The sequence below is a fragment of the Lepidothrix coronata genome, unplaced genomic scaffold, assembly GCF_001604755.1.
Source record: "Lepidothrix coronata isolate B3197 unplaced genomic scaffold, Lepidothrix_coronata-1.0 Scaffold35, whole genome shotgun sequence".
NCBI classification, from domain to species: domain Eukaryota; kingdom Metazoa; phylum Chordata; class Aves; order Passeriformes; family Pipridae; genus Lepidothrix; species Lepidothrix coronata.
Window position 1 is genome coordinate 675,758 of NW_016690215.1, and position 26,153 is coordinate 701,910.

The 26,153-nt window shown below is 36.7% G+C and overlaps 1 protein-coding gene and 1 long non-coding RNA gene across 5 annotated transcripts in view; one reads left to right on the plus strand and one right to left on the minus strand.

Moving 5' to 3' along the window:
* Positions 1–515: 515 nt before the first annotated feature.
* On the minus strand, positions 516–23,122 carry PNPLA4 (patatin like phospholipase domain containing 4). Of its 4 annotated transcripts, none has more exons than XM_017812332.1 (9): positions 23,016–23,122; positions 21,642–21,943; positions 20,609–20,732; positions 15,809–15,993; positions 11,767–11,861; positions 11,451–11,586; positions 8,086–8,151; positions 3,214–3,366; positions 517–1,305 (listed from the first exon to the last, which is right to left on the minus strand). In XM_017812332.1, the coding sequence occupies exons 2-9, from the start codon at positions 21,798–21,800 to the stop codon at positions 1,174–1,176; spliced, it is 1,050 nt and encodes a 349-aa protein (XP_017667821.1). In that variant the 5' UTR covers positions 21,801–21,943; positions 23,016–23,122; the 3' UTR covers positions 517–1,173. The 4 variants fall into 4 exon arrangements, with proteins under 4 accessions (XP_017667824.1, XP_017667821.1, XP_017667823.1 ...); XM_017812334.1 differs by lacking the exon at positions 23,016–23,122 and adding an exon at positions 22,669–22,915; XM_017812333.1 differs by lacking the exon at positions 23,016–23,122 and adding an exon at positions 22,647–22,915.
* The window catches only part of LOC108496014, a 33,304-nt gene continuing 29,861 nt past the window's right edge, over positions 22,711–26,153 (plus strand). The window contains exon 1 of the long non-coding RNA XR_001874288.1: positions 22,711–22,768. This is a non-coding gene — a long non-coding RNA (uncharacterized LOC108496014). The remainder of the gene's footprint in view (positions 22,769–26,153) is intronic.

Below are 26,153 nucleotides of genomic sequence, written 5' to 3' on the forward strand. Positions count from 1 at the left end.
CTGTTTTCACTGTATACAGAATCTCACGCATCCAGAAAGAGTTGCTGTTCTAAAATGAAAGTAAGGGGCCTTACATCAGCCTTTTCCTTTTTTTAATTTCTTTCATTATCAAAAACAGTAATAAAATAATTCAATCCCTGCTCATGAATCCTAATTTGATGCAATCTACATATGAATATAAATCTGGTGGTTGCATGCTGAAGAGACTTTCAAACAGCTATAGAAGGTTTTTTTTTTCCTTAGCCACAGTTTTTTCAGTTGTTCTTAGGAATTCTAAAATTTCATACATGCTTAACTCAATCTTCATTTTTTTTAAATTTTTTACATATTACTAAACCAACTTAAAATCCATACTTACAAACAAGACACTCTTTGTCTTTAAATAAATAGTTGTGAATTTTAGCATTTAGACATTAAGATTGAAAATCCTGAACTTAAGGTATAGCATTCCAAGAAACTTATAAATGAACTCTTGACAAAAGATTCAAGAAAATATATTTATTCAATTTTGGCAGAGGAAGAAGAAAACGTAATAAATATGACAAGTTCTTACATCCTTCTTTACAAGTTATTTTTATATCACACTTCTGCTACAAATTTCAGTGTTTCAAATTTTAAAAGAACACATTCACTGAAAAATTAAGAACTTTTAATGTGAAAAAATACACAAAACAAGAGTGCAAATGTTTTTTTTTTTGTGGCTAGTGCTTAATCTTCAAATCCTTTAGAACACTCCAGGAAATGCTTTAGATCAGTAACACTGAGAGCATCCAATTACTACTCACAAGTATGTTAAGAGAATAATATAGATTGTAATTTTTCATGATATGACATCAATTTGTCTCTGAAATAACATTGAAAAAGACTTTTCCAAATTTCTGTTATTATGATAATTTTACAAATCCCCCACTGAAATCCCCAGCTGAAGAAAAATTAATCTAAGTGGAACCTCCTCAAAACAAGACATCCACCAGGCAAGCACTATTTCCATTCTGACATGTTTATACAGTTCTTTGGAGTGCAACTGATACCTTCTCAGCAGAAGCAGATTCAAGTCCATTAGGATTTTTATTTTCACAAACAGCAACCGGGGCAGCAATCCCTGAGATTCTCCATGAAGCCTGTAGCTGTGTTTTGACAGTCATCACATCTCACTATTTTTTTATGTGCCATCTATTCAAACCAGTTTTCTTTCAATAAAAAACGTACAGCATCGTCAAAGCCATTTTGGTACAATGATTCCATTTTCTCCTGGTCTGGTGGGAACAAAGCTTGATTAAGTCTTACCAGGTTGGCCAGTGACAGCTGCAATAGAGCAAGAAGGTACAAATTAGTTTGTTAAAGCAACTTATCTAGATGTGACTGTTCTGTCACGTGTTTCATGTAGCATATGCAAAACCAAAAGAGCAGCGAGGCTGTGTCTACACCAGGAAATTAACCACGTCCAGGTTCACTGCTGAGCGCCAAGGCAAACTGGCACAAACACCACATACACACTATTAAACTCACAGCATCCAAAACAGACTGTCTGCCTGTAAAACTGCCCAAAGTTTTTGAAACACTTTAAGTCTGGAAACAATCCCAAAACTGTCTGGCAGAGTGGTAGCTGGCACATGCTAAACTTGTGCAAGGAATAATATTTTGACAACTTACTAGTGCAAACAACCACATCCTTGGGAACAATCCCAGGCAACGTTTACATATGAGTATAAACGTAGTTTGTATTACCAACAATTAAGGACTACTCAGCTTTTTAAGTGGTCACTCCATCATGTATAAATATTTTGGAGCTTTATTCTTGAAAACAGACTTTAATAAATTATGGCCAAATAAAAAATATAATTAAATTCAATAATGTTCTGAACAATTTGTTTATAAAATTAACTTAATATTTTAGCCACATACTTTATTATACACAATTTTGCTAAACAATATCAACATCATCTTTATTATTTAAAGTAAGCAATTATTCAAATTCATTCTAGAAGATGGAGGAGAGTCAAAGAGACAAAAAACTGTTAACATTCCAATACAAGTGAATGAAGATATACAATTCTTCAATTTATGCAGATTACAATATTGCTGAAAAAAATGGTTCTTAGTGATCATTCTTACAGTTTTAAGAGCTAGAGATGCTTCAAATCAAATAGTTTAAAATGTTTCCTGAGATTCTGCACAAGTCTGCACATGCATGACCCCAGAAGCAATTAATTTTCTACTCTAAACTAATCACCAACTAATTTTTCCTCCTCTAGATACACTAGATATTAGATACAAAATATGACCAAGAAATACACAGTAAGTGATTGTGTATATTTTCGATATAAACTTTATGACCTTTTGCCAAGCACTACCATGCTTAAAATCTCTCTGTGAAACATTATAAAGAATCAGAAACTGCTCCAATTTAGAATGACATTACATAATACTAATTTTACTAAAATTAAGAAAACATTAAAAACTGTCTAAAAAGAAGCCTAAAGTACCAATTATTGTTAATCTTTATTGTTTCTTTCTAATGGAATATTGTTGACCACTAGGTCTATCATTATTCAATATTTTCTTTCATCATGTCAAAAGAAGCAAGACTAGTTAAAGTGTATGAGACAAAGGTTGCAAAGACAGAAACGTCAACAATGAAAAGGAGGCAATAAAAAATAGTCTTATCTTATATCTCAACATACGGAAATGTTTCTGAAACTTCTAACAAGACTTCTGCAAAAGTGTTGTGGTCACAGGTGTTCACAAGCTCTCTTGAGCAATGCGGTGACAAGTCACTGCATACCACTTCAAATGTAGAACTTAAACTTGTATTTTAAATTCAGTTGGAGCAATAGAGTTCAATAAGTATGAAGAAATGTTCTGGAGTTCTCCTTTACTGAGGTATTCAATTTGTTTTTTTTCCTATAAACACTGTACCTAGTCATAGACCGATGATATGTAAAGCAAGCCTAATATTATTTACACTTAACAGCCTGTTATAATGTGCTCAATTTTGTACTAGATCAATGATTTTCAAACTTCCTTCTTTATTCTACATTTTCCTTCCCTTGTGTCTAAGAAAAGGTTTAACCTCCATTTGCAAACCAGAAAATGCCAAAACTTCACATAAGTTGATATATAACACAAAATAGACACTTAAATATAAACATAAACTTAACTGCAGAAGTACCTTTTATTCTTTTTAAGGTAATTAATAAACAAGTAACTCACCATCATATCTTGTTTTGCTAATTTAACATAAAGATCCACACGTCCTTTATCTTGTGGACAGATATCCAATCGACCGCTGAAAGGAGAAATCGTCACAGTTCTTCCAAAAGGCAAGATAGGAAGGCCATTGGTAAGGCCACCATCAACCCACTTCTATTGGGAAACAGAAGTATTTTCCAAGTTACTCTAGTACAGTATGATCATAATGGAATACTTTTCCCTTCTTGACCTTGCCTCTTCCAGTCCACTCTTAAGAAAATGTACAGGTTTCCTTCTAGGAATACAATGGATAATATCGAATATGTGGCATAAATATCAAGGAACTGACAATGTACACACAGAGTTATGAATCAATGACCATTTGACATAATGTGCATTTTGTGTGTAATGTATTTATCAAGCTCTGATAAGGCTCGTTGATTAATCTAATAATAAAATGCCCCCTACAGAATTTTTCTCAATGAAAATATAAGACTTTTAATATTACACATGAATCACATTAAATGCTGTATATTCCTCTAGAACATTATTCTGATTGAAACGAGGAGCTGCACAATCTGTAGGTGCAGGTAAACTGACGGCACAAGCAAAACCACACATCACTCCTACCCTCTTCTATGATTCTTCTTCCAGAGCCTCATGTCTTACATACACTACACAAGACAGCAGCAGCTGGAAAGTGGAGGGTAAAGGTGGGAAGGAGTTGAACAGCTATGACATAGGAGGGAGCAGACAGGAGTTAAGTATAGTGAAGAATGAGATCTAGAGGCACAAATCTGATCTTTAGAAGGACCACGGCCAAATTCCATTCCAGTATAAACAGGACAGCTGTGATATTTCTGGCTAATATATTTTATATCTTCATATTTCTTTCTATGCTTACATGCATAACCCAAAACCCAACAGCCCTCTGCTGGCTAGATGCATTCACTAACATCATACATGAGGTCTGATGACCAAAAGCATCTCACTGAACTTTACACATCTAAATTCAACTAGTAATTCTACACTTCTTTTATCATCCAAGGGAGAGAAAACAGTCACAAAAGTTAAAAAAACCCCAAATCAACAAAAAGCTCTCACAAAAAGTATATGATTAGGAAGTTTTTTATGACATTTAAATGTTTCCAGAGTCTCCCCACACCACCCTCTTCTTCACTATCTCAGATGAAGTTTATGTTCCTGATTTCAAAATATAAGCTATAAATATTAACATTCAACAGTTTCTATGGCCCTTTTCATCCTGTTACTTCACTGTATGCTTTAGCACTTGACTCTTGACATTACCTCATGTCAGCACCCACAATCCACCACTAAATTCCTTCACTTTGCACAAACATCATATTTCTCAATGCTTAGGATTGAGATTGTTTTGTCTTAGAAAATAAGGCAAAAAAAGAATAAAATTCCAGAACGACAGCTATCTTTCAGATTTCTCAAACTTCTATTACAGCACTGCTGTGATAGCTGTGAGTAGAGCTGCAATATACCATAACATTTCTAACACCACAGTTTTTTTGTGTGTATCTATAAATAGTAGTTTATTACTGATTCATATGCCATGTTGCTTGTAGTAGCAAGTGGCTTTTTGTTGTATTTCCTACTGTGAAAATTACAGTGGATGCCCTGTCTAAGCCATGTCAAAGAAAACATAACAGATGACATTATTAATGTTTTTCACAAGTCTAGTTTAGCACTGCTACAACTTAAAAGTTCTCACACTTTTAAACATTTTGATTATTTATTTTTCTCCCCTCTCCTCTTATGTAACTTCAATGTTTATTTGAAAACCAAAACATTTACCAGGGCATCTCAGTAATTTTTATTTAGCACTAATTTCTATAGATTCTGTTGTTTTATTTTCTTTCAAGCATTTCGGAGAAACTGCTTTTCAGTCAAAAATACTTTATCTCCACAGTCCCTTGTGTTTCATAGTTATAAAACATTTATTTGCTGCAGACAAAGAAAAGTGATGTCCCAGTTTCTTTTAATTTCATTAATCAGTTCTTGAAAGATGCTTCTTAGCTGATGAGACAAATTCCTGGTAACTTCTGAATTAGTGTCACTAATATCTAGTACAGTGTAAAGACAGAGAAAGTTTTGAAATAACGTGCAAAGAAAACCAAACCAGCCAACGAGAACAAGGATGTGGGCTTGACCTAACACAATCTACCCGTTTATCAGTTTGGTTTTTACAAAGCTGTTCCATAATAACTACAGTCACACAAACTACAGACTCATCATCAAATACAGTCAACTCAATTATCTGTCTTAAAAATTAACCTTGTCATGTTAAAGGACACCAAACTAAGTCAAAGGAAAATAATTTCACATGGAGTGGGTTTGCACTGGTGTTACTGGAAGCCTAGTCCAAGGGTACCTGAAAAACCCAACCCAGGCAATAAGCTGTTAAGGCCACAAACAGACAATAAATTCTCAGATGTTATCTGACACTTCTTTCTTTGTCATATTATTTTTAGGTTCATCAAATCAGAAGAAAACATAATATGAAGAGATTGATGTTATGTTCACCATAACATGAAATTTAGCTTATCCATCTCAAGAATGTAGCCTGCAGGCATGCACACTTACAGGTAACCTAGCTAAACCCAAAGTGAAGCCAAATGCTCCCCAGAAAATATTCTTCCTAAAAAGAAAACTAAAGTGCCATGAACTGTAAACTGAATCCTAGGGTTCAGTCTCTGTAGGCAGTACGGGCAGGCTAGCAAAAGGTTTGGTTATTTTCTGATACTATTTCAGCAAAAGTGCACCATACCTGCTTACTTACTTACTTATTTACGAAGCATAATGGTAGTAGTAACATAGCAGAGGTAACATAGTAAAATACATTTCAAAAACACTCCCAGATGATGTGGTGCTATGTGTGCAGGTGATATATGTAGCTCAGAGAAGATCCAGATCAACTGTTCTAAAGCACAGATAAGGCCTGTAGACTCAGGCACTGAGCAGGCAGTAATCTGAATTCCATGCTACCAGGGACCTATGGCCTAAGGAATTTACCTCCTGAAACCAATGTAAATGCAGACAGACAGAACTCTGGTCTGTTACAGTCAAGCTTTCAGGAAGCTTGAAATGTGATGCTATATGATAGGTGACTGTGCAGAGCCAAATCAATATCCAATCTATCTTATTGACTTAGTGCTTACCATGCCTGGAACATGATGTTACATGCCATGTATCTGGTTCTACCATGTGTGCTTCTGGGCCCTACTACACACCCACATATCCTCATTCCAAACCAAGGAAATACTACTGCAAGAGAGGTCCCAAGGTTTTGCTCTTATCCCGCTCTAAGCACTTGGGACTAAAGAATGGAAGTCACAAGCATCTACAGGCAACAGTTTTCTCAAAAAAAAAAAAAAAAAAAAATTCAATCCACAAATGCATTGTTTCACAGAATATGAGAAAAGTCAGTGCAGACATGCAGAACTAATCATTCCAAAAAATAACAATAAATGAAAGCAACCTCATTCCCAGAAACTGTCTTTTCTGCATCTCACTAAAGGAGAGCAGTAAGAAGCTTTGGGAATGAAAAGAAGCTTTCAACTAAGAGAAGAATCAGTTTCTGTGAAACTTTCATTGATTTAACTTTTGAATGCAAAAAATAAACATAGGCAGCAATGAGAACTGTCTCCTAGAAAAAACGTTGCAGTAAATACTACAGGGATAAAAAAAGGTTTAAAAAGGCTTCAGTAAATATTACAATACCTATTCAATCATAATGGAACTGTTCACCCAATAAAATGGGGTTTAAATAAGTTTTGGACAAAACTCTGGGCCAACTTTTCAATTTCTTAATTGAAAGGATACCACAAAAAAAATTAACAATGACACTTTTTTCCCTTTAACTAATGGCAGAATGAACCTAAAAATCCAAAGATCCTCTTTGAAATGGCACAAGCAACATAGAGACTCCAATCGACAAAAAATTCCAGACCCCGGGAAGCTGTAAGCAGTCTCCATTTTAACTCAAAGAGTCAAACAATACTGATTTAAACCCTTCAAATATTTCAGCTGATATGTATTGTCATATATATAATTCTCAAGCTGAAAAGCTTTCTGACACAACAACTATTAGCTAGGGGCAAATATATATGGTTTTGTGCAGCTTTTTGGCAGGGTGGCTGTGAGGATTACAGAGGTTTGAGAAGAATCATTTGTATGAATACAAGGAAATAAAGGAAGAAGTATCACGTAGTTTTTCTCAGAAAGAAATAGCTATTTTCATGCTTCTAAAATTATTCTTAGAGTGTTAATATATTTATGTAAGATAGACAAAAACGTTCTTGGAGCTAAATTAAGAAAACTGTGAAAAGGTTTTCTTATAATAGTGTACACTCCTGAAAAGTTTATTCTTTAAATGCTTTTCCAAACGTAAGGGGTTTGAAGGTACCTGGTAAGCATGTAATTCTATACAGAACATGAGAACAACACGCATGAAAACACATGTACTCCAGCAGCATCCAACTTGCCAAGAACCTTCCCTATCATTCCCTCCATCAAACAGAAAAAACATTGGTGGTCCTCTAAACTGCAAAATAAACCATTTTAAAGCTGGTTGTGGTGAGAAGAATCTTTAGTAAAACAAGTTTCTTCTCACAGTAAGTGTCAGACACTATCTTTAGAAACAGCTTCACGTTACAGAGATCATTTCAGTCTCAGCACCCACAATTTCTGAAACAACACACAAGCAAACTCGTATTAACTTTCCTGGTGTTAATCTGCAACATCAACAGAAACAATAACTACCTTACAAAATACAGCACTGCAGTTGCTTTCCCTTAATATCAAATAGTTACATCATAAATAAAGAACATATAAAAAGAAAGTTGGTAGTTGATGAAAAATTACCTCTCCTTTATATTCCACTGGCTTAATTCCTGCATACAGTGGTATAAAGCTACTTGCTAGCAGGACCTAGAGAGAAGAAAGCAGAAAGAATAGAAGAAAAAGAATGAAAGAAAGGCGACAAAGTAATTTTAAATGAATACATATCTTTATACCTATTTATATATATTAAATAATACAGCAGTAACCACTCAATATATTAGTTTTACATAAACCCACTGTCATCTCAAAATGTCTTCTTGTTGTGGTATGTCAAAATGTGTTTGAATTATTCAGTATGGTTGGCCTTTTTTTATGACTTGACAGTGACAGCTCTTAAAACAAAATATCAAAAATTAACTCATTGACTTATGTGATTCAAAAGAGTATGAGCTTAGTTTTGCACAATGTAAAGTATGTCTACAGTTTTGCAGAAACTAGATATGCATATGCTGGAAAAAAAGCAATATATTGTCAAAGAAGAAACTGACCCAATCATTCTATTGGTATATTAACATAGTGTCCACTCTTCTAATAAATCAGATTTTCAAACTTTCAAAAATATTACAAACAACCCAAAAATTCACACATGTATATCTTTACCAGTATCAGTACTTTGCATTTAATACATTCAATACTTAACAAATTACTATTTCCCCTACTGTAAGCCTTCATTGCTATCCACAGCAGCTCTCAGTTTGTTGGGTTTTTTTTATATTAGGACACTGTTCTGTCATGTACAGATTTGCACACACACACCCCCCTTTCTATCCATTCATAGCAATACCTGTGAGAGAATGTGTGTTTCTCTATACCTATGTATCCACTCACACATATATAAGCAACCAGTATACAGCATTTCAAAAAGAAAGTGTAAATGCATGGACAAAGCGCAATATGCCAGAATTTCTCATAAGGCTAAACAGGGTGAATCCACGTGCTTGTGTGGCGGCATAAAAAACCAATTTGGGGAACAGAAGCAGGTCCCAAACTGGTGTATATACTATGTGAAAGATCAGATGCAGAAAACCTCACAATCCGTGGAGATGATGGAATAAAATGCCTGAGCTTTTTTGGGTGGAATTACACTTACTTTTACAAAAAAATTAAGCTACTTTCAGTATTAAGTACCTCTGTTCCCCTAAAATTTTAATTAAGACTGCATATGTATATGAAGTCTTCAACTTTCACTTTGAGAACTCTTCTCTTGCCTATTTCTCTTCCCAGTGATGTAGAGGACCAGAGCTTTGTCTGAGCTCAGATAAAAAGGCCTTCTCACTTTCCTTATGAAAACTGCAGCTATTTCTCTTTCCTTTCCCTCACAAAAGCATAACATAGGACTCCCAAGTTCCCAACATCAGCATCTTCCCCTGCCCAACTCCCTTTCTCCTTTCTCCTTCAACTCCACCTCAGTAACTTTGGCCCTTCTAAAGGGAAAAAGGTTTAGTGAAAGAACAGAGTCAAAACAAGGTGACCTCTGCAAAACTTGAATTCTTTTCAAAAGGACTGAAGAAAGCAGTTGTTTTTCTTTCTAAAGTCACTTAGATCTCAAGAGTGAGGAGAGGAAGGACAAATTTGAAGAACACTTTCAGTATTTCTCAACCACTAACAGACCACTGTGGACTTCAATACACTGCTCCCACCTTTCCAAACTAAATACAACAGTCTTCAGTGCCCTGCTCCCTCACAAACACACAAATCATGCCTCTCTTCCCTGTCACCTCCAGTTTAAGAACTGCAAGTCTAGGAATGCTGATACAAGATCACTGTCTTCACATATGTAAAGACTATTTCAAATGTGGGAGATTATTAATTGACCTTCCATGTCCACTGGGAATAGCAAAAAAGATAAAAGCTTAAAACTGTAGCAACATAGTTCAGCCATTTTGAAAAATTTTGGAAACCGTGAGGCTTGTTAAGCATTGAAACCAAATGCATATGGAAGTTGAAAGATTTCTGACAGAGGGTACAGAAGTTTTGCTGTTTGTAAAACAGTTTGCTCAGCAGTATTTTTATCCAGCCTTGGATGTAGCAGGTCATGTCTAGGCCTAATACAATCAAATAACCAAACAAATTCTGCCCTCCAAGCTACTGCAGCAGCCACCAACACTCAGACAGCTGTACACACGACACACACAGAGATGAAGGTATGCACAAAAACATGTATTATGAGCTGCATTGAAAAATCAGACAATATGAATGTCTTCCAGTGAGCAATTATTTGTAATTTTATTGCTATTATTCCAATCCATTTTACTGCTACCATAGAGAACAAAAGAATAGAATAGAAATGGCTAAATCAACGAGAGAACTATGGAAATACTAATATGTTCAAACTTCCGAGGTCATCCTAATGCTTCTAATTCTCTTCAGGTTAGAAGTTTTCAGTGCAAAAACACATATACCTACAGAATAATAATCTCCATGCTTGTCACTGCTAGGTATTTCTATAGCTAGAAATTACAGTGCATAATTTGAGATAATAAACTTTTTGCATAATTATCTTTGCATGAGGAAGTCTTAAAAATTATGAGAACTAACATAATAGGATCAAGATCTTTTAAAATACTTTAAAGGCAAACTCCCCGTGTATAGTTTGAGATTCTGTAAACAACTGTGATTTTTTTAAAGCGATAACTGTAAAGAAACTCTTATTTGCTCTAAGCATCCACAATGATAGCAAAAGGAATTCCTCCTTATTCTTTTTCCTCCTTTATTCTGCTATATTTTATGATAATCTCCACTAAGATAAAATCGATTACTAGAAAGAACATGCTTTACATACATCTGACTTCCTCCTATAATTTCATATCAGCTTATGTATACAATCCTGATCCAAATTTAAAAAGTGACATTCAAATTAAGAGAAGGGCAGCAAAAGATATACTTTCCAGTACCAGATAAAATACAGATTACATACAGGACTTAACATTACATGATATCTATTCCCCACAAAGACCTATAGGAAGTGTTGAGTTTTTTTTAAAACTTCTTTCACTTTCTTTTGTGATGAAACTTAATATAAATAGTGTCAGTGAAGTAAGAGATGCAAAAATTATTATAAAATTTCGATATTATTTTATTCTCATATACTGCAACCATGAGTTACCCTATTACTTTTTAAAAATATTTTGCCTACAAGGTAGAATATACCTTAATAATAACAGATTAAGGAAACACACACAAGCAAAAAATTAATTTTAGCAAAATTTGTGAAACTGTAGGATCAAATTCTGCTTCCATTGTTTATGTTATGGTTGTAGCACCACTGATAGTATAAGTGGTTATTTGAGTAAAACAGTGATTCATTGTACAGCTAATAACATACTCTTAAGTCTTGAAGAAACTCAAGCATTTCTATTTAATGCAGCACTATTCAACTTCATTACCTTAATGAGGTCCTCCCTGGAGGAAAAATTTGAAACCAAGCGATTTTCCCCACTTTTTGAGTTAGTGACTGACACATAGAGCCGGTTCTCAGCTATCTCATGAACATTAGCAGGAAGAATAGACTCTATGCCCTCCCTAGAGGAAAGAAAATGCTCAACATTACTCATCATCATTATATAAAAATGTTGCAAATACATTAGTGGTGAAAGAAAGAGTGGTGGGCACTCCACAGTATAGAAGAAATAGGCACACTCTTCATTTGCATTTGGAGAGTCCAACACAAAAGTGATCTTATAGAAGTATTAAGATAGGTACCTAAGTGTTTTCATAAAATCATAACCAGGTGTTACAGCACCGAAGTTCAGTTTTCTGACTTCCTCTGCAAATCCATAGGCAAAGTGCTTACATTGCTGGAAATGAAAAACATTAACCATTAAGGATGTTTCAGTGATGGGAAGCATGTTCAAGTGTAGTACCTAAAACATACTAGAGGCTAAAGCTTTAATCAAGAGAGAGCTAAAAGAGCCAACTGAAATACGTTCCCATATGTGTTTGGTTTGTAACAAGATATGCATAACAAAATATTGATACTTTTATAAGGACTAATTTGTAAGAAAAAAAAATCCCTAATTAAAAAAAATTATAAACTTTTACAAGTATATTACTTTAACAATCAAGGAAAGTTAAAGGTTATTTTTCTACACACTAGCACTGATAAATAATCAGCTGTCTAAACCATGCCCTTACAAAAACAATAATTTATAATTCAATTCTAAAGCTACCTTTTATTTTAATAACTATTTCAGTACTAAAACCAGACACAATTACCTTAAGATGCTTATAAGCATTAAAAAAACTAAAATTACTACCATTTCTTCTCACCAATGGAAAAACCAGGCTACTAAGAAGTATACATATGAATACAATGCTACGGAACTATTTAATGAATGGAATGCTATGATGGATGATATAGGAAAAAAAGACACCAGATAAAAGTCCTGCACAGGGAATCTCTTTTATAAAAGTTGAAATGCCCATCATTAATGGCTACAGAAAAATAGCTTGAAGTGTGATCCATAAGAACTCCCAAAGGAGAGCAATGGAATTGGTAAAATTTATTTTTTAGTCATAACATGCTGAAACAATGAATTGTGATCCTGAGTGCTTAAGACTCAGTATTCAGTATTTGCAATCCTTTTTTTATCCTTTCATGCAGATTTCCCTAATGATTTTAAGGACTTGGGAAAAAACTAAATTCAGTCTTATGCAGCCTTATGAAATTGGTACTCTATAAATATATTACACCCATATTCACCTACATAACCACATGAAAAAAAGATAGTTTGGGTTTCCTGGATTATTAGCTTCCTGCATGAAGAACAAATATGTTGCTAGTAGCAAGATAAATTATTGAGTAACTGAAGAAAGGCAAGGAAAAAAAAAAGAGAAGTGAATGTGTCCTACTGGGGAGCAGGATAAAGGATTTGATGGAAGGAAAACCAGGAAGGAGCTGGGGGGAGGATTAGCATGAGAAAGGATCAGGCTGACTGAAGCATTTTAACTTCCTCACATCACTTGAACAACAGAGCACTCATCTAAGTGAAAGACAGAAATGTAGTTCTTGCATCCACTTTCTTTACATGGCATTTGAAAAAATGTATTAAAGAAGTTCACTATGAGGTTCATATCTCTTAAAGAAGTGATCATCATAAATATTTGTGCTAATTAATTTCACATAGGTTAGATTTGCACCTTTAGCCCATGAGGTACTTGCCATTGCAAGCTTCAAGCCAATTAAAACATATAAAATCAGTTATTAAGCCTTTAATTTATTTTACAGTAGGCAGTTAGGCTTCTTCTGTACTCAATGTGCTGGAAAGAGGCATATTCAGACACATCTCTCTTTAAACAGAGAAGAAACTCACAAAACCCTACAAAGAAGTACCTTAAAACTACCATTTTTATATCTAAGAAGATATAAAAATATAATAAAGAGATGGGGAGCTAAGAGTAACAGGGAGCTGGATGAACCCAAATCTAGTTGAATGACAGAAAACTACATTCCATATTACAAATGCTAAGAGTAGACCATACCTAGGCTCCCAATTCCTGTTCCCAAAAGGAACAACTTCTTACAACTATGAATTATTTTAGAATTTTATTGCTAAAAGCTTTAAACAATACATCTAAAATTTAAATAGTGACCGAGGACATGTTTAGAAATTGTAACTATATTGACTTAAGCAAACTTGATATCAAATGTGATCAAAGTACTTTTTTAATAAATAGGTTTTATCGATAACTATATATGCCTCCCTGGAATTCTGAAGTCCCACGCCTTTTCAGCAGCGATAAAAATCCAAGATATGACAGAAAAACATTTGGAAACTGTCTTATTAAAACAGGAACAGTCAAAATAATAAATCCTCAATGTTATATTCACTTCAAGATAAGGACAGGTTGCATTAGAGCTTTGAGACTAGGAGATGCAGAAAGTCCTAATTATGGCTTGTCTAACATTGCCATCTCTGGAGAGAGAGGAAAAAAACAGAAAAAATAATTAAATGATTAAAAGCTATATCTGTGGATATTAAATATTTCAAGATAGAAATGTAGGAAAGATAATAATATAATTATCCTGATAGGAAAAATTAATTCTATTCAGTACACAACACTGCCTTTACTTAAATTCCATGAGAATTAGAAAGAATTATTCCCCCTGATAAAATAGCTCTCAATTTTCCATTTAAACAATATAAAAGAATAACTAAAACATACATAAAAAAATCAAAGGCACTAAAAAGTTAATGAAACATTCTTCGGTTTGCAAGAAAATGACAAATTTTCAAAGGAAAAATCCATCAGATTCAATATAATACAGCCTTGGTTTCCACAAACAAAAACTAAAAACTGCTCTAATATTTTTACTTAGAAATATCTTTGTAAGTTGGACCAGGCTGAGAACAAGTGCTCATGCCAAGAGCCTACAATAAGCAGAAAAATTCCCTTGGGCTAACAAAGGGCTGCTGTGCTCACCACAGAGGAAATTAAAGTCAGAGGTACCCATTATACCAGGCAAACTTGGGATTGAACCACCAGTCAGAGGTGACAGAAAGGGAGTAACACCTGAACAGGATAGGAGTAAGGCTCTTTTCACACCAGTGTAACTTGCCTAGTATCAAATCATATAAAGAATGCACCTGAGGGAGTCAGGTGGGGGAAAGAAGCCAGGGAAGAACCTACTGATTAAAGCAACAGAAGTATAGCTAATGCTGCAAGCTGAATTCATATCCCAGCAGAAACAACCAACACACAAACTAACAGAAAGGTCAGTGGCCAAGTGTGGGTTGGCTGGGACTGTTATTTGAATCAAATGCAGTGAAATAAGCAAGGCCTGGAGAAAGTTACCCAACACTCACAGAACTGAAATATAAGTGTACTTAGACCAAAAATCTAACAGCCTGTTTTCCCCCACAATAAGACATTAAAGAAATATTAACGTTTTCGTAATACCTGGTCCTCTACATATATTAATGCAAAGTCACTACAAGCATTTCAGAAGGGCAAAGCAGCCTTAACCTCTGGGGAAAAATCAAACAAAAAGCAAAAAAAAGTTATGCTCTCCCACAGAACCTCTAACAGTGCAGTCATTAAATAAAACTCTGGCGTCTCTACGTGACACCATATGCACAGTGAGAAAGGAGTGGTATCTCTGGAGGAGAAACAACCCAGACACATGCATGCAGTTGTGTGAGAACAGAATGCTGTGAGGGTTAATCCCCCCAGGAAAACAGTGGGGGCTACTGCTGGTGAGGAGTGGGCTGTACTGAGTCTAAAGAAGATGCACAAGCCACTTCTTATGCTGTCTAATGGAGCACAGGCAGCAAGGAAAAAAATTGAGCAGGTGTGTGGTGTTTATGAAGATAGACTCCATCTACCATTTTCATGTCCTTTCACAGAAGGATGAAAGGACGGTGCTATGCACTTGCTTAACAAAGCCTATCTCTAGACAAGGAAAGAATGATTCACTTTGTAATATACCACCATTAAGTAGATATACATTTTGGTATATTAAACTATACCTGGTTGCCTACAACTCAACATTCACACACATAAGATTTCTATTTATGTAGCTTAAAATATAAAGTTTATATGAAATATTTTTGTCATAAACGTTTTTGCCCACAAGTCACAGATGTGGTTAATGAAAATACACACAAGAGTTCTGTTCCTAGCAAAAAGCAAGAAGAAAAAAACAAGAAACTTAATATTTTAATAAACTTAACTGAAGATGATTATATAAAAAAATGTCCTTTGAAAATTATCATGGCCTATACCTACGAGTTTACTAATTTACCTCTATATTTTCTGGCACTGCTAACAAGACAGCAGCAGTCAGAGATCCCGCAGAAGCTCCCGCAAAAGCTTTCACATCTGTCAGTAACTTCTTACCATGCCTGTAAAAAGCAGCTGCTGCCCCCAAGTGGTAAATTCCCAGAAAGCCACAAGCTGCAAAGGACAGGTTGATGTGTTTCATTTGTGCTGTGGAAATAAGGTGTCACGGTAAGCAAAAAGGATGTGTTCATTTCGTCTTGTAATATACATCTATTCTTTTGGCATAGAACACATAACAAACCGTATTTACATAACAAAAAGCAGTTTACTTAAAAGCAGTAAAAACTTTTGATTACTAAATACATCAAACAAACAGCAGTTAGTTTAGTATCTCCAAAATTGAAAACAACCCTAAAAAAAAACCTTAGCACAAATTCCTTTTTAAATCAATCAAAAATATCTTTATGTACACATTTTCATCTAATTTGTCAAAGAAATGCAAACTAAAAGTAGCTAGTCAGAAGTGATAAAAGAATGCCTTTGGAGAGCAAACATTGCTAGCCACCTTGACTAAAAAAGTCAAAACTGCTGGTTACTCTCTCACCACATAGTAACAGGACAAGGGGAATGGATTCAAAACTGAAAGACAGTAGGTTCAGATTAGATACTAGGAAAAAATTCTTTACTGTGAGGGTGGTGAGGCACTGGAACAGGTTGCCCAGAGAACTGTGGATGCTCCATCCCCAGAAGTGTTCAAAGACAGGTTGGATGGAGCTCTGAAAAACCTGGTCTAGTGAAAGGTGCTCCTGTCCATGGAAGGGGGGTTGGAACTAGATGACCTCTAAGGTCCCTTCCAACGCAGGGTATTCTATGATTCCAGGATCATACTTCCCTTACACACGCAGAGCCTTGAATCCATTATAATTCTCTAAAAAAGGAATTTTTTCTGTCACCTCTGAAACTCATTTACTTACTAGTATTATTGACAAATTCTTAAAGTAACTGCTAGTTTAGAAAAGAGAAACACACAACATATTGTTGCTACTATTTAAATAAGAAGGAATCAAAAATAATCAAAGTAAAATACAAAGCATTAAATGTATAAACACACACATAGTATGAAGATGTCTGGGGTAGAATTTAAAATGAAAAAAAAAACGCAAACAGAAAGTATTAGTTCAGATCATTAGGGATGGTTAACTAACTAAATAAAATATAATGCTGTACATTTTATTAGTTCTTCTGTTTCTGCAAATAACCACAATTATGAGAGCAAGGTATTCCACAGATTATATTGTACAGATATATGAGATATTGTACGCATTATCTTAGTATTGAATTAAAAATAAACTGCTACGATATTTGGGTACATCTCAATATGGAAACAATCAGTCCTGATGAAGAGAGGCAAACATGTACAGCAACATATTTTGGTTAAAGATGCCTCTTCAACTCTGAAATGGGAAGCACAGGAAAGATAAGGGTAAGAAACAGCTTTCAAAACCAGTAGATAAGGAGACATGCTCAACTCAGCTGCTTTATCCATGGCATGATTACAATCAGACCTGACGGTCTAACCAGGTTTCACTGACATGGAGAGAGAAAATCATAGTGCCAAGGAATATTTGGTGCATCAGTCATTCCAGTAAAACATTACACTATCATAAAGTAGTTTATCAGCTGTACTTTACCCCCTTTGCACTGGAAATGTTTGCATATACATGTCTAAGTAGGAATACTTGTAGCAAATCTAACACACTTGTACTCATAGAAAGATTTAGAGGTTGGCTCTCGCTGTGACAATATGAGAAAAAGGCATTAGAATTATGCAAATGAAAATTCCTTTATTATTTTTAAAAAGAAAGGATCTTTTAATTTAAAGAAAAGTCACTGTACTGAATAGAAGATTTAAAAAAGTTTACTCAAGATGTTACTGGAATATAAAGAAACACAATCCTACTTTGATTTTATTTTTTTTAAATAGAGTGGAAGAAAACTAAAACAGCCTTTGAACTTTGAAGTATGATGTCATGATGTGCTTTTTTTCAGTCTAGTTAAACTCTTGGGAGTTTAACCAACTGCTGCAGCTTTCTCCATGCCTTCTACAAATTAGGAGCAAAGGTGCCTTTGCATCACAGGCCACTCTGACAAAAAAGTGAAGCTGGTTAAAGCAAATGCAGTATTATGTAGGTATAAAAGCAAGCATGGGAGAATCAACTCCCATTTCTGTCCAAAACAGACTTCAAGGTCAAGACACTACTAATATGAAACATTATGTGAAATAAGGACTACATTTACATTGCTGATTGGTAAAAAAAGACATGAAGTATGAGTTCATAAATGCAAATAACTACATCTAAGGGACCTATGAAATATAACTAAGAAACACAGTGTAAGATAATAGGGTTATGTAAATAAAAATAAGCATGTGGATGCTTATGTTCATGTATATACACATCCAAATCTTCTACAAGGCTAATACTCCAAAAAGTATCTCTCCCTTCTGGAAAATAATTAAATGTTCACAAATCAAAAAAATATGAGAACTAAGAAGTATCTAAAGCATAGTTACAGCAAGAAATTTTAGATTGAAAGATTTTTTTCAAAAAGAAAAAATTCTCTACAAATACAGAAACCCACTTCACTGTATACAGAACTGGCTGGTACATTTTGTCTAAAGTAAGAACAGAAAAGGAGGCCATGTGAACTGAAGAAACTATTTGAATCTCAGACCAAAAACTAAAGTCAGATATCCATGCCTTCTCTTACATGGCTTCATGAGGAAATTGTAGATTCTTATATGAGCCTTAGTCCTATCTAGTTATCAGTCACTGGGAGTAACCACTGTTCTCTTTGAGTGTCTGGATACCTGGCATTCATTCACTCTTTGATGAGAGTTAATTTCTTAACACTTAGATCCCATACTTCTGTCTCCTTCATTTCCCTACCCAAGAGACAAAAAGAGAGATTACTGAATGAGTATTCACATCAGTTATTTGACCGACAAAAGCAGTCAGCGAGAGACAAACACACAAGAAGAAAAAAGAGCACTAAGATTTCAAGTCAAGGAACACTGTTCGAAAACACTCACTTTTATAAGAATATAAACTTTCCCATTTCTTTTGATTCTTGCAAATATGCCATGGCATTACTTGATTTGCAAATTATAATGGTGTATTTTAAAGACAGAATGATGCTAAAATGTCTTTTGCTTTGATGATCTAGTAGATCACTGCTATTTTGATCAAAAAGAATAGTAGGGTTATAACTCCAAAGAGGAAACAGAGAGAAATTTAATTAAGTCTGCAGTATGACCATTCCCTGACAATTTCTAACAGAGTAACAGAAATAGGAGCACAGTCATGTCTGGACACAGACCACTTCTTTGAGCTGCCTGTGCAAAGAGTAGAAATCTTTGTATCTTAGAAATGGTACGAAACATCTGTTCTACAAAACTTCAGAACAAATATTCTTAGAAGGTTCAACATAAATTGTGACCATTAAAGATATTGATACCTATAATGCAAAATTATCATATTACCATGTCTTAAGAAAAAAACTCATTGAATCTTAAAAGATGCATAAGTACATTTCAGCTGGACAGTACATATACTGTAGAGATATGACATAAACAGGATATAGCAAACACTTTTGCCACTGCTTTTCAAAAATGCTGTCATTTTACATGATTGGCAAAATTCAGACTATGAGGACTTGAACTGGCTAAGGGAATAGGAATGCTTCTGTTGGCTCCAAGAAAAAAAACCAGAAGCGTAAGACAAGATATGTAAAAGAAGAAATGAGAACAACACTGGGGCAGTTCAATCTCATTACTTTACAGATAACGCAGGAGCATTCGGGGATAAACATAAACCTCAGAGTTCTCTTTAAAAGATTACCACATCTGCAGGGAAAAAAAAATTTAAAAAAATTCACCGATGATTAAAAATCTACTGGAGGTTGGGGGCATTTCTGTTTGTTCAGCAGTATCTCATCCATTTGTAGGGAGACAAGACTATAGAGAAGAATAACGATACAGTACCATACAGATTTTTCAGGATGGGTATTGTCTTCCTGATTGTCATTTAAGAGAAATAGCACAACAGTTTCTCATGTGGCTGTTTCCTGAGCAACATAATTACATTGCATGATCTCAGGGTCTTAACTTGTCATAACTACCACCCTGTCATTCCATTTGTAAACAAAAGCTGAAAATGCCCAAAGCACTTGAATAAAAAAACCTTTACAAACAAAAACTAAATATACATAGAATGCAAATGACCAAATACCCTGAAGCACGGGAGCTAAAAAGTATGATGCATAACAGCACATCTGAGCATTAGTTATTAGTGAAGAATGACAAAACAAGCAAAGCCACAGAAAGAACTCTCTAGCTAGGCAGCATTGCTAAAATAGAGGTCATAAGTGTAACTACTGATTTACCTGAATCAAAAATCAACATTGACACAGAAATGTTCAACTGTTTTTTCACATTTATAACAGGAAGTTCTCTAGCATCATCACAAACCATTTATAGTCCTCAGTGAATATAATAGTTCAATGAAATTGAAGCAAAAAACATTAAAATAATACTAACACAAAATAATAAGTACACAATTTAATCAGCCATTAAGAAATAGGAAAATTACATGTCTTCACAGACTATAAAAATTGCATATAATCTCCTTAAAATTAAAAACAAACACATCACATGGTATTTTTCAAATTAAGATTTTAGACAATCTTGACCCTTAATACAAGTTGTCTACATTGGGCAGGGAAGGCTGACTTCTTAAGAAGAGGGCAGCAAAAGGTTTAATACCTTCTAATGAATGATGACTTCCATCATGTACTCCACTGGAACTTTTTCCAACAGGTATTTTAGTTCCCTCTGCACTAGCAGCCGATCTATCAACTACTGATTGTTTATCATTCACCTTGGAAACCTACAATCATACAGTCAAATATTATTATTAAAAAGAGAAAAAACAGCAAATAAGATGACATTATTTAACACTAAACAGATTAATAAAGTCAAATAAAATAGTTGTAAAATCATCTAGATGAATTTCTCAATTGCTTAACCCCCACTAAACTAGTTTAAACCACAATGTTCTGCTAGTTACACATGCAGCAATTTATATTTTAAAGATGAATTTCATTGGATGTTGAAAAGGGAAAACATTGCCACTTGGAACAGTGAGTGTCCAAAATTAGTTTTATGTCTTTTCCCACTATTTTTGTTTATCATGGCCAGGCTTCGCGAACGAAGATTTGGGAAGGGCTCTACCCACATTTGCTACAAGGGCACTGGTGGCTAAAGAGGCCAATGCCTCTTTAGAGATAAACAAGTCTGGTTGCAAAAGGCACAACAGAAAGACTCCTTCGATGGTATCAGCAAGACATATATAAACCCACATATATATATGGGGTTTTTTTACAATCAAACTCTAATGTTTTTATCCTCCCCTACCAATCCATTCCCCCCACCTTTGTTGCACAATATTGCATCAGTAAGTCATTTTCCAGAGAATTCTGGTCCTGTTTTTATCTAAACGACTGTCACTCTAACTAATCAGCCTGTCAGTTATCATGCAGTATTGCCTGGAGTGTAATTTGAAGAAAATTACCACTTCTTCCCAACTTAAAACTATCAGACACAAAAAGTTTCTTCTGAAACGATGGTACTCCAGTACTTGTTGCTGCCTGCCCCTTTATATAAAACTGAAGGCATCTTCACTTCATAAATAACATGCAGGATCAAAACCTTAGTTCTGTAGATTCTAAAATAAACTATTTTTTCACTGTATTGATGCACATCACTTATATCAACAGAGCATCACAAAAATACTTACCTGGAATTTAACTCTGGTACGTGGTGGTCTTACAGTGCAAGAGTTTGGAATTCCAATCCAGAAGTGATGAGTTTTGGGAAAGGTGCAACTATACAGCTGGCCTTCTTTCAACCGGAGCAACAGTATTTGAGCGCTACAAAGACTTTTAGCAGTCCACATTTTCTTAAAAGTGACGTCTGGATCCAGATGATGTGGTAACCAAACTGATAGTCTTGTTTTACCATAAAGTTACAAAGGAAGTATCAGTACATGAGCTTGGATTCCATAGAAGCAAATAGCAGAAACTTTCTTCTAGGTATAACCTGTTAAAAAGACATTAGAGAAAAAAAAAAGTGTAGTTGAATGGTAAATTGCACATCAAAACCCTGATACTGTAACAAGGTCCTCTTCACACCCCTCTCACTTAAAACACACAAAATGCATTAACAGCGGATTCACTAGACAATGGAACAGTTCCAAGGAGAACTTCTGTTCAGCAGCTTCTCTCTTGCTTTCACCAGCCCCCATCTGGAACCCTGTTGTTCACCACTGTCCATGAAGTCAATCATTCATTTCAGAAACAGGAAGGATTAAAACTGAAAATAATGCAAAAAGCAAGCAAACAAACATGAATACAGTGTCCCCTTCAACTTCTGCTGAAAAACGCCGAAGGAGTGATCCTGCAGCTTCAACCAACTTGTTCACAAAAAACAAAGTACCGATGTCAGGACTCTAGTAAGAAAAAACCCACAGCAGGCTGGCTGGTACACGGCAAGCCTTGTAATCTTCTATGCTACAAGGATATAGCAGGGGTTACTCACAAACCCAGTGTAAGACTGGTTTACACTTAGTAAGACTTTGACCATAAAGAATAATGTGTGGAAATATTCTCTTTTAGACGAAAAGGAGGTTCTCGACTAAGCCCAGTACAAACAAAACCGGTGTGACGCTGAGCAGACCAGGTCTGAGCGGAACTGTGCCAACTTCCCACTTCATCCCAACCAAGTTAGAGGTTTTCTGTTTCACCTCGTGTGCTATGAGATCAGACCTACGCCGCAGTTGGGTTTTTCCTGTCCCCACTCCTGTCCAGCAAACAGCCGATACAAACAGGCAGAACAGATCTGAAAGGCGAGACAAGTTCTTGAAAGGTAACGAGCACTGAACGTCCAGTGACAACCGCGGGCGCACAGCGCCAGGGGCAGTCCCTGCGCCTGTCAAACTCAGAGCAGGCGGGCTCTCCCTACGCGGGACACGTCCCTTCGCACCAACATCCTCAACCCCAACTCCGGTCTTTCCCTGTCTCCCTCCCCGCAGGCTCCTGCCCCAGCCCCTCCGGGGGGGGTTCTAACGCGGCCTACGCAAAGCAGAGGCGGCACCTGCCCGTCTCGTCCCCACCTCCCCCGTCAGCGGCCCCGGAGACAGCCCCAGCGGCGGGCAGCGGCGGCTGCGGGCGGGTCGGGATCGGGAGCAGCAGGTCGCGGGAGGTCGCGGCGGTGCCGCCCGGCCCCGGCCTTGGCACCGCCCCCGCGCGCCTGCGCAGCGCGGGCCCGGCGCGTGCGGGGACCCCGGGGCGCCCTGAGGGCCCGGAGAGGCCGCGGCTGCGGGCGGGGCTGTGCCCGGGGAAGGCGGTGCCCGGGGGAGGTGGCTGCGGGCGGGCCGTGCCCGGCAGAGGAAACCCCGGCTCGGCCCCGCCGCCCAGCCGGAGGCCGCTGAGTGTGCGTGTGCCGGCGGGCCCGGCCCGGCCCGGCCCGGCCCCTCCGGGGGCTGTCGCTGCTGTCGCGTGGGCGGGTGTCCGCTCCCCCAGCACCGCCCCCGTGCCGGGCCGCGCGCCGTCTGAGAACGTCCTGGAGCTGGTGGAGTGACCTGGTGGAGTGGCAATAAAGATTAATTTTTTTTTTTCCCCCATTTTTTCATGGAATCATAGAATAGAATCATAGAACAGAATCATAGAATCAGTTGGGTTGAAAAGACCTCTGAGATCATCAAGTCCAACCCTTGATCCACTACCACCACGATTACTACACTAGGGCTCTAAGTGCCAAATCCAGTCTCATGTTAAAAACTTCCAGAGACGGAGAATCCACCACTTCGCTGGACAGCCCATTCCATTTTGTGAGTGTTTGTGACTGTGTCATTACAGCCTTCTGGTGGGCAAGAGCCAGAGCAAACATGGCTCACAGCTTCAGGATGTGGTGGATCCTGCAGCCAGCAGCGGATGAAGGAGGCACACGCTTTACTGAGGGAGAACAAAGATGCCTGTGGGAGAGAAGTGATCATGTCTGAACTCTCCCTGGAGTCTGTCGGGTTAAAACTAAACTGGGGAAAAAACCACTTTGTTATATTTAACACAGATTAGGCTCCTTGACCCGTGCCATCCGTTGTCCTTGCTTTTTACTGGTATCTGAGAGATACTGGGATGGATTTGGAATAGAAGGAGGTGCAGCTGTTTTGGCAGGGGAACCCTGGCAGCTTCTGTTGTCTAAAGCGTTTATGCAGAGTTTAGCCAGTTTTTCAACTGCTAAAGAGCAATAGTTACAAAACAGAGCCCTGGGATTGTCTTACAGAAACCACAGGATCTCATCGTGGAGTTACTGTCTGCTGTTTTACATCATCCTGCACTCTTCCCCCATATTTATAGGATGAGCTTTTAGGTGAGAATACCAGATAAGCCCTAATGGTGGAAAAAAAATCTTGCCTTAATTATAGCCAGAGTTCTAATTTGTAGTGGTCAGTATTATCATTAGAACTACACTTGCATCTAAATTAATACTTGGTTGACAGCTGTGGGAAGTACAAAGATCACAAACACGGGAGGAGGACCTTTCTCATGCTTTCAGCTGTGTACTCAAGTACATTAGTTAGCCTCTTGTTCCTTCTGTACTGTGTCCTATCTATTAATGAACTGGAAAATGGGTGATGTAGATTAAGCTTTCTGAGTTTCTGAGTTGGTGTAAATTAAACCTTTTATCATGGATAGTTACAAGTATAAACAAAGCAAGTTATTGCCAAGGACAGCATATGAGATGGTGTCTCAAATGTAGCAGCTGGCACTCAGAATCACAGAATCATTAGGGTTGGAAGGAACCTCTGAAGATCATGTCTTTATGTATTTATATTATCATCTATTTGTAATACTAAAGTTGCTTTCAATATTCATTATCATTGTACCACTGATACATGAAGTAAGACAAGAGTTTGGTAGTCATTTGTGGTATACAGCTGACCACTTCAGACTGGAAAAGAAAGCTAATCTGTGCTTTTCTTTGTCACACACAGCAAATATGCAAGAAGTTTGTTCAAAATGATAAATATCAGAATCGTAATTTTTCTACCCAAAGCAAAAAATTGCAGGTCAAGGTATATTTTATTCTGTTAAAAGCAAATGTCATAAATCTTAGCATTGCTCTGGAGTGAGAATTGAAATTCTTCATTTTGCAAGATCCATTTTTTCTGGATTTTTTTTTTTTTAAAGATCAAGTTTTCCCGACCTATTAATTTTGGCCAAAATCACGCTTTCATTTATTTGTTTAATGTAAGCAAACATTGACATTCATTTGCAGTAAACTGAATCAGCTTATATTGTATCTTAAGATGAAGCAACTCACCCACTGAATGACTTTTCTTTCAGGTACCCGAGGTGGTTGAATTAGAAGCCTCACTGTCAGGTGGCTTCAACAATTAGCATGTGTCCTACATTTAGGGACTCATATATTGCTGGAATGTTGTAATCATTTTACAAGAGGGATGGGGAATCTAAAATTCCAGCTTTCTAGAATAATGTCTCCAAGAGGCCCTGTAAGGCTTTTTTCACTGGTAATGATCTCAACAGAAAGTTTTGTAATAGGCTTGTGTGTCTATGTGTACATGTGTGTAACACAGCTGACATTTGAGAGAATAAACGAATTAAGCAGTGGTTATCTGTTGGGTAATACAAGAGTAAGGTAGTTAGTTGTCATAAGTTGGAAATACATCCCCACTCTTACAAATGGCCATTGCTTCCCAAAGGACATACTGACTTTTTCTTTCTCAGTCCCATTTGCCCCACACTTGTTGACAGGGGCAAGGGCTTGGGGTAGAGCAGGGAAGTCCTCACCAGGGCCTGATGTGTGGGCTAGATGTACCTTCCTGTCCTGACATCTGTGGTGGTGGGCTCAGTCCTAGCAGGTGCCCTGCAACAGCCTGACACATGAATGAAATCAGACTCCAAGATTTACTGAGGGGTTATAAAGTTCTTGTGGAGATGGATCCCACTATCCTTACAATAAGAGCTTCTGGATACATTACTAAACATGTCAGCACAAACATTTCCTCCAAATAAGATATGCTAATATTTTGTGTGCCCTTTATCAATTCATCTGGAAATAATATTATTTTCTGAAACTATTCTGTATTTGTAGTTAATCTGTATGTGTAATTATTTTGTAATTATTTTCTGTAGGGGGGCCTCTGGTGGTCTAGTGGTTAGGGTGCAGGACTCTCACCGCTGCGACCCGGGTTCGATTCCCAGCCCCCCAGGCAGATGGAGCTCGTCAG